Source organism: Coregonus clupeaformis, unplaced genomic scaffold, assembly GCF_020615455.1.
Source record: "Coregonus clupeaformis isolate EN_2021a unplaced genomic scaffold, ASM2061545v1 scaf0372, whole genome shotgun sequence".
NCBI classification, from domain to species: domain Eukaryota; kingdom Metazoa; phylum Chordata; class Actinopteri; order Salmoniformes; family Salmonidae; genus Coregonus; species Coregonus clupeaformis.
Genome location: NW_025533827.1, coordinates 192,501 through 201,776, shown reverse-complemented (window position 1 = coordinate 201,776; position 9,276 = coordinate 192,501). Strand labels below are relative to the sequence as shown.

The 9,276-nt window shown below is 50.5% G+C and overlaps 1 protein-coding gene across 1 annotated transcript in view; it reads left to right on the top strand.

Annotated features, from left to right (window-relative positions):
* The first annotated feature begins 1,759 nt into the window (after positions 1-1,759).
* LOC121559240 (cytochrome P450 26B1) overlaps positions 1,760-9,276 on the top strand; it is a 30,524-nt gene continuing 23,007 nt past the window's right edge. The window contains exon 1 of the mRNA XM_045215122.1: positions 1,760-2,054. Within this exon, the coding sequence (XP_045071057.1) occupies positions 1,851-2,054 (204 nt within the window). The 5' untranslated portion in view covers positions 1,760-1,850. The remainder of the gene's footprint in view (positions 2,055-9,276) is intronic.

Genomic DNA, 9,276 nt, shown 5'->3' with positions numbered 1-9,276 from the left:
CGCACGCCCCCATCGGTTGTCTTTGGATCATTACCGCCTTCGGGAACCGGGTGGGTGAAACGGAGAACATCACTGAGTGGGAATATTGGAAAGAAAAGTATTGGAATTTCTAGAAATCCTGTCGGAGTTTCGCCACGCGCTGTGTTCCAAATCAGACAACACGTGGTGTCTGTCCTCCCGCACCACTGACGCTTTGGGGCAGCTCAGGTGTCTCTTTATAATAAATAAATAAATACATATAAGTATAGCTACATAAATGAATCAATAAAAACATAATCATATGCCCATTCACACAGGTATAGGCGCATATGTCAGATTCAATATAAGTCTATGGATCCAACACGCATTTGCCAGAGCAGGTGAGAGGCAGCGGGAACCGAGTAAAATAGACCTGAACAAAACTGTAACCCCATTTCCTCTCCCCCCTCCCCCCATCTCTCTCTCTCTCTCTCTCTCTCTGGCGGGCCGCCAGGTCCCGCACGCTCCAACCCCTCGTCTCCTTCACTTTCCACCCCGCCTCGGAGAGAGAGAGAGAGAGAGAGCGAGAGAGAGAAAGATTGGTGGGGTGGAGTTTGGGGTGTGTAGCCTGGTGTGTGTGGTGGGGTTAGAAGGATGGGGGTGGGAGCCGGGAAGGGGGGAAGTCTCTAGCTTGCCTAGCCGTCTCGTAGTGCCGTGGGGTGGTGTTGGGGGGGTTGGGGGGAGCCGCTCTCTCGGTCCAACCCTAGCTGCCTGCCGGCGCGCAGCCTGCCTGTTACTATATAAACACATACTGAGAGAGGCTGCCTGCGCTACTCACTACACACACTCAGAGAAACCTGTATGTGAAAGAGAGAGTTAGAGAGGGGGAGAGAGAGTGACACGACAGAGAGTGTGTGTGAGTGAGAGAACGAACGCTACTAGTGGAAAAGAGGTAAAGAGAGACAGGGGAGACGACTAACGGTAGCCCAAAGCAACATCAGAAGACTCCTTGACGGTCGCTCTCTGGCTCCATCGGGCTCCCGCGCGCTCTGCTGCAAGAACTAACCGCAAAACGGATTATTCTTTTTTTTAAACATTTTTATTTCCCTTTTTCTTTTTCTCTTCATCTGCCTCTTGAACAATACTTTATTTTACAGGCTTGAGAAAGATTTAAGAAGGTATAATAAGCTCTTTTTTTTTGCGGAATAGAGAGAGAGGGAGAGGGGTATTCTGGGAAGTTTTTCTCTACTTTCCATTTCTTGAAACTTTTTTAAAAGAAAAGCCCCGGTTTATTTTCAGAATACTTTCCGAGGCTCGCTCAGTGTTTCCACGTGTGCTCTGAGAGCAGAACAAATACTTGTCAAACGGACCTTGTTATCCCTTGTTTTCGTATTTTCTTATTTAGGCCAATTGACCTACAAATCAAACCAAAATGAGATTTCAAACGTTAATTCGTCAGTTTCCACTCTCGTTGAATGCTTTCCTTCATTAAAGTCATTTGAAGGTGACGTTTTTTGAAAAGTTCATTAGGACTTTGTAACATATATTTTTTTTACACACTGATTGATAGCCTTGGAACTGCGAGAGGGGGAGATAGTGGAGCGCATCACCTGTCGAGTTACGCATAGGGCCTGTTCACTCCACTCACACTGAATTTGCTCTATTTCAACAACAAAAATCTAGCATTCTTATAGTTATATTTCATAACCAATCAAGTCATTTTTTTATGCATAACCATCGATAGATTGATTGATCATTCTCAGAGCATTTCCAATTCCATCCTTATAACCCAACTCCCCCAAAAAAAAAAACGCACGGTGGTGAGATCAGTGATTTCCACCACCCCTCCACCACCACCACCACCATCATCCAGACACCGACCCTTCCTCGCCATGCTATTCGATAACTTTGACCTGGTTTCGGCCTTGGCCACCCTAGCGGCCTGCGTGGTGTCCATGGCCCTCCTCCTTGTGGTATCCCAGCAGCTCTGGCAGCTTCGCTGGACGTCGACGCGGGACAAGAGCTGCAAGCTGCCGATGCCTAAAGGCTCCATGGGGTTCCCCATCATAGGAGAAACCTGCCACTGGCTCTTCCAGGTAAGACCGTGAAGAATATGTCTCTCTGTCTTTCTGTCTGTGACGGTTTTGTGGGTCTGTGGATGATTGTGGGTCTCTTTTTACGCACGTGTCTCTGTCTGTCAGTGGGACTTTCTAGCCATGTCTGCTTGTGTGGGTCTCTGTCTTTCTAGCCCATGGTGTCTATCTCTCTCTGCATAGCTCTGTCCATCTACTGTTGGAGAACTGTTGGATGACAATACCTGTTGCACATCCAGTTAGTCATTTCCATTTTTTGAAATGTAATGTAATATTTAATTTAATGTGTATCCTATAGTCACTACATGGCCATGTGCGTAAAAAATGATTTTTGTTGTTGTTGTCGCTATTTGTCCTTATATAAGATTGAGTTCATGGTTAGGAGGTAACGGTTAGGTTTAGGCTAGGCGTTAAGGTGAGAGTTGGTCTCTCTCTGTCTCCCCACCGTCTCTGTGTTTCCCAAGCCCGGTTTCCTCCTCTTCTCTCCGGTCTCTGTGCCTCCCTAGCCCGGCTCCCTCTCCACTTCCATTAGCCGAGCTGTACGCAGCTGTCAACTCCCTGTATCAGATTCAGAACTGTCTTAGCTTGCCTCGCGGAACCTCCCCTCTCCTAGCTGTCCCCGAGAAGCTTCATAACTCTAGCGGATGTTTTCACTAAAGGTCTAGAAATAGCATTCTATAAGTGTCAAGTTACTGAAACTTGAAAATGCGTTTTTTTTCTTTTTCTTTTCTATTGTGGATGTGTATACGGTCGTGCGTAATAGTTGTGTGAATGAAATATTTGGCAAACTATCCACGGATTATTTATTTTGGCCACTCTAGTGTAGGCTAGATATCATCTCATAACCCATAAGCGTGAAAAACGTGGCTTTTCATTCAAGTGTTCAAACTCCTAAACACAACTTCATTAAACTTTCATGGACCCCATCGACACAGTCAGTAGCTTCTTAATAGCTCCCATCAGCGTGATGTGAAAGAGAGCGATAAAAAAAAGGTTGTGAGGGAGTGGATTTTGATGTAAAAGTTGAACGTGTCGTTGGCTGCCGTCCACGTTTTAAAAAGTGATAGATTCATAGAACCACCCCGCTAGGCTGCACGTGAGTCCCGCTACTAAGTAACACTTGTCAGCGCGCTGATGTGTCCCAGGAGCTTACACACAGAGAGAGAGAGAGAGCAAGGCGGCACGTTGTGTGGGGCTTGAACTCTACGTGCTCCGCTCCCTGCGTGCGCTTTCGTTTATACACGGTGCGACGCGTTCCCGGAATGCGCCGGGGACGAGCCACGGCCAAGTTTATAGAGCGGGAGAGAAAACATTAACCTCTCTCTGTCTCGCTCGCTTGGACAACTGACTTGTCAGTTAGGCTAAAACGCAGGTTACGTTGAAAGAAACCTGGAAAACCAGGCAATACAATGTCACGTTTCTTTGGGTAGGTAGAGTTTTCAGCTGTGCGCAACGTTAATAACCGCTATTAGTCACAGATCTCCCCAAAATCCAGTGCCGAGAGGTCAAAAACGCAAAACTGGAACAGTGTGTATGTTCTCTCCCCCTTATGCCATTATATAATATTTCCAAGTAAAAAGCTTTGAAATGTGTCTAAATGCACTGAGATGCTTGTTGCGGGCTTGCACACTTGTCAGGCAGAGAGAGAGAGAGAGAAAGATAGTATGAGAATATGGAGAAGGAGAGAGGGCAATATGCCCGTGTGACGTGCGCATCTCTACTTTCTAGTCAGTCAGAAGCAGTTTCAGCTTGACTACACAGTAAAGTCCAGGAATGGCTTTTTCCTCTCTAACAGTTTGGCAGCTGTGTGTTTCTGTGTGTGTGTGTGTCTGAGAGTGTGTATGTACCGTGAGTGTGTGTGTGTGTGTGTTAGTGTGTATGTACCGTGTGTGAGTGTATATGATTGATATATTTAAAAGCGATCTCTTCAGAAGAGAAACCGTGAGCCTCCCGCCAAACTCCCTTCACTTCTCATTTACCTCGAGGGAAACGTCCTGACGGTTAGTTCTACCGCTCTGCCAGGGAGACGGGTGTGTGTGTGTGTGTGTGTGCTACCGTGCAAGCTCCCGGTAAATCGATCCTCTTCCTCTCTCCCTCTCTCTGCCACGGCCTGGATACTCTGGTTCATTCTATCTCTCAAAAACTCACCCTCCACCATATGGACACACACACACACACACACACACACACGCACACACCACACACACCACACACACACGCACACACACTCGCTGCAACTAGCTCTCACAGTCTCGCGTCAGAATTAGCCCTTCATCCATGTTTCTCAAACAACACATTTCAAAGTTGTTCCAAATGTCAAATTTCAAGGTGTTTAAAGTTAAGTTTAGGCATTAACTCCGAATGGTTAAGATAAAGGGTTAAGGGTTTGGGATAGGCTTAAAACAATAATCTCAAAACAACTTTCTATCGCTGGATTCAAACTTGCAACCTTTGGAATCAGAGGCAGGCGCTTATCCCCATCCACAATGCTCTAGCAAAACCGAAACCTACTTGAAGGTAACATAGCTCACGGTTGCCCCTAGTGGCCGGTTTCCACGTCATCTCCTTATGTCCTCAGACATGGATGGATGTTGAATTCTGACTTGTATCACGGGTGTCCTGGCTGAGAGAGTGAGCTGTGTGTCTGTGTGTTTCTGAATGATCTCATACCTTCAGGTGCATATCATTAATGTCATTGCTCTGTTCTTCTTGTCACTGTCAGTCTGTTCTTTCTTTCTTTCTTTCTTTCTTTCTTTCTTTCTTTCTTTCTTCTTTCTCTCTCTCTCTCTCTCTCTCTCTCTCTCTCTCTCTCTCTCTCTCTCTCTCTCTCTCTCTCTCTCTCTCTCTCTCTCTCTCTCTCTCTCTCTCTCTCTCTCTCTCTCTCTCTCTCTCTCTCTCTCTCTCTCTCTCTCTCTCTCTCTCTCTCTCTCTCTCTCTCTCTCTCTCTCTCTCTCTCTCTCTCTCTCTCTCTCACACACAAACACACACTTTAAATACTTTATTTGAATCCACCGATCAATTTTACAAAAAAAGGATCCAAACATTTAAAAGGTCTCTGTATTCATGGCACTCAAGGGTACAGAAAGTACCTCCTTCTCCTAACAGCTAGGCTGCCCACGACAGCTGAAACAGAGCAGCACCTAGCCAATTTCTTTGCCCTAGTTTTTTGTCAGGCCCGCAATCTGGAGGCCACGCCCTGCAAGCCTGTGTACGTGGCCGAGACTGCCAAATATCAGAGCCACCAGCTTGCACCTACACAAGGCTGTCCAAGCCACGAGGGGCTGGTACTTAAGCAGCCTCAGGCCAGTCCAGTTTCCCCTGCAGCCTCAGGCCAGTCCAGTTTCCCCTGCAGCCTCAGGCCAGTCCAGTTTCCCCTGCAGCCTCAGGCCAGTCCAGTTTCCCCTGCAGCCCCAGGCCAGTCCAGTTTCCCCCTGCAGCCTCAGGCCAGTCCAGTTTCCCCCTGCAGCCTCAGGCCAGTCCAGTTTCTCCCTGCAGACTCAGGCCAGTCCAGTTTCCCCCTGCAGACTCAGGCCAGAACAGTGTTGCAGCAGCTGCATCCGTCTGATACCAAGGAGTGTTGTCCTGGAGGTAGGATGAGATGTTCCATCATGGATGACAGAAGCCTCCACAACAACACCGCAATCTGCCACAACTGCATCAGAGGCAGTCACTGGCGCAGTTTGCATATCAGTCCGTGTCCACCTGATCTCCACTCCAGTCCGGTTGCACGGGTCGTTGAGGTCCGGCCAGTCTGACCAGACTCCAAAGCCCGCAGCACAAGTGTCAAATTTTCCATTGGCCTTCCTCCTGAAGTTCAGGAAGTTATCCTCAGTGTCCCTGGCCAGTGGAACCTTCCTCCTGAAGCCCAGGAAGTTATCCTCAGTGTCCCTGGCCAGTGGAACCTTCCTCCTGAAGTTCAGGAAGTTATCCTCAGTGTCCCTGGCCAGTGGAACCTTCCTCCTGAAGCCCAGGAAGTTGTCCTCAGTGTCCCTGGCCAGTGGAACCTTCCTCCTGAAGCCCAGGAAGTTGTCCTCAGTGTCCCTGGCCAGTGGAACCTTCCTCCTGAAGCCCAGGAAGTTGTCCTCAGTGTCCGTGGCCAGTGGAACCTTCCTCCTGAAGCCCAGGAAGTTGTCCTCAGTGTCCCTGGCCAGTGAAACCTTCCTCCTAAAGTTCAGGAAGTTGTCCTCAGTGTCCCTGGCCAGTGGAACCTTCCTCCTGGGGGCGACGCACAATTGGCCCAGCGTCGTCCAGGGTAGGGGAGGGAATGGCCGGCAGGGATGTAGCTCAGTTGGTAGAGCATGGCGTTTGCAACGCCAGGGTTGTGGGGTTCGATTCCCACGGGGGGCCAGTATGAAAAATATAAAAAATAATGTATGCACTCACTAACTGTAAGTCGCTCTGGATAAGAGCGTCTGCTAAATGACTAAAATGTAAGAAGTAGAAGTCTCTCCATGTAGATGGAACATTGTCTTTTTGTGGTATTCTGAGGATAAGAGCACCAGTCCATGAATCAGGTACCTGTCCATTAATCAGACAGGCATTGAAGATATGCATGAGGGCATGGGAGGACTGGGGCCTGGTGACCTTTAAACTGTCGTAGGTGACACCATCTGATGGGCACGGGAGGACTGGGGCCTGGTGACCTTTAAACTGTCGTAGGTGACACCATCAGATGGGCATGGGAGGACTGGGGCCTGGTGACCTTTAAACTGTCGTAGGTGACACCATCAGATGGGCATGGGAGGACTGGGGCCTGGTGACCTTTAAACTGTCGTAGGTGACACCATCTGATCCATTTGCCTTTTTGTTTGGTAGGGAAGTTAAAACATTATCTGGGAAATAGTCTGGTTGGACAGTTTCACACCAAGGGGGCGTGGTTAGCCGTACACTATCACTTTAGATTTAGGAGGTTTTATTTATTTTATTTTTAGGGGGTGGATCAGCTTCCAACCCCACCACACCTTCCCTGGATCAGCTTCCAACCCCACCACGCCTTCCCTAGATCAGCTTCCAACCCCACCACGCCTTCCCTAGATCAGCTTCCAACCCCACCACGCCTTCCCTAAATCAGCTTCCAACCCCACCACGCCTTCCCTAAATCAGCTTCCAACCCCCCACGCCTTCCCTAAATCAGCTTCCAACCCCACCACGCCTTCCCTAGATCAGCTTCCAACCCCACCACGCCTTCCCTGGATCAGCTTCCAACCCCACCACGCCTTCCCTAGATCAGCTTCCAACCCCACCACGCCTTCCCTAGATCAGCTTCCAACCCCACCACGCCTTCCCTAGATCAGCTTCCAACCCCACCACGCCTTCCCTAGATCAGCTTCCAACCCCACCACGCCTTCCCTAAATCAGCTTCCAACCCCACCACGCCTTCCCTAGATCAGCTTCCAACCCCACCACGCCTTCCCTAAATCAGCTTCCAACCCCACCACGCCTTCCCTAGATCAGCTTCCAACCCCACCACGCCTTCCCTAGATCAGCTTCCAACCCCACCACGCCTTCCCTAGATCAGCTTCCAACCCCCACGCCTTCCCTAGATCAGCTTCCAACCCCACCACGCCTTCCCTAGATCAGCTTCCAACCCCACCACGCCTTCCCTAGATCAGCTTCCAACCCCACCACGCCTTCCCTAGATCAGCTTCCAACCCCACCACGCCTTCCCTAGATCAGCTTCCAACCCCACCACGCCTTCCCTAGATCAGCTTCCAACCCCACCACGCCTTCCCTAGATCAGCTTCCAACCCCACCACGCCTTCCCTAGATCAGCTTCCAACCCCACCACGCCTTCCCTAGATCAGCTTCCAACCCCACCACGCCTTCCCTGGATCAGCTTCCAACCCCACCACGCCTTCCCTAGATTTGCTTCCAACCCCACCACGCCTTCCCTAGATCAGCTTCCAACCCCACCACGCCTTCCCTAGATCAGCTTCCAACCCCACCACGCCTTCCCTAGATCAGCTTCCAACCCCACCACGCCTTCCCTAGATCAGCTTCCAACCCCACCACGCCTTCCCTAGATCAGCTTCCAACCCCACCACGCCTTCCTAGATCAGCTTCCAACCCCACCACGCCTTCCCTAGATCAGCTTCCAACCCCACCACGCCTTCCCTAAATCAGCTTCCAACCCCACCACGCCTTCCCTGGATCAGCTTCCAACCCCACCACGCCTTCCCTAGATCAGCTTCCAACCCCACCACGCCTTCCCTAGATCAGCTTCCAACCCCACCACGCCTTCCCTAGATCAGCTTCCAACCCCACCACGCCTTCCCTAGATCAGCTTCCAACCCCACCACGCCTTCCCTAAATCAGCTTCCAACCCCACCACGCCTTCCCTAAATCAGCTTCCAACCCCACCACGCCTTCCCTAGATCAGCTTCCAACCCCACCACGCCTTCCCTAAATCAGCTTCCAACCCCACCACGCCTTCCCTAGATCAGCTTCCAACCCCACCACGCCTTCCCTAGATCAGCTTCCAACCCCACCACGCCTTCCCTAGATCAGCTTCCAACCCCACCACGCCTTCCCTAGATCAGCTTCCAACCCCACCACGCCTTCCCTAGATCAGCTTCCAACCCACCACGCCTTCCCTAAATCAGCTTCCAACCCCACCACGCCTTCCCTAGATCAGCTTCCAACCCCACCACGCCTTCCCTAAATCAGCTTCCAACCCCACCACGCCTTCCCTAAATCAGCTTCCAACCCCACCACGCCTTCCCTAAATCAGCTTCCAACCCCACCACGCCTTCCCTAGATCAGCTTCCAACCCCACCACGCCTTCCTGGATCAGCTTCCAACCCCACCACGCCTTCCCTGGATCAGCTTCCAACCCCACCACGCCTTCCCTAGATCAGCTTCCAACCCCACCACGCCTTCCCTAGATCAGCTTCCAACCCCACCACGCCTTCCCTAGATCAGCTTCCAACCCCACCACGCCTTCCCTAGATCAGCTTCCAACCCCACCACGCCTTCCCTAGATCAGCTTCCAACCCCACCACGCCTTCCCTAGATCAGCTTCCAACCCCACCACGCCTTCCCTAGATCAGCTTCCAACCCCACCACGCCTTCCCTAGATCAGCTTCCAACCCCACCACGCCTTCCCTAGATCAGCTTTAGTATTGCAGATAGATTGTAACTTCCATCAATGTAATTGTCTGCATCACTTCCAATCCCCCATGTGTTTTTTCTCTCACAAATATATATATATACACATACATATACA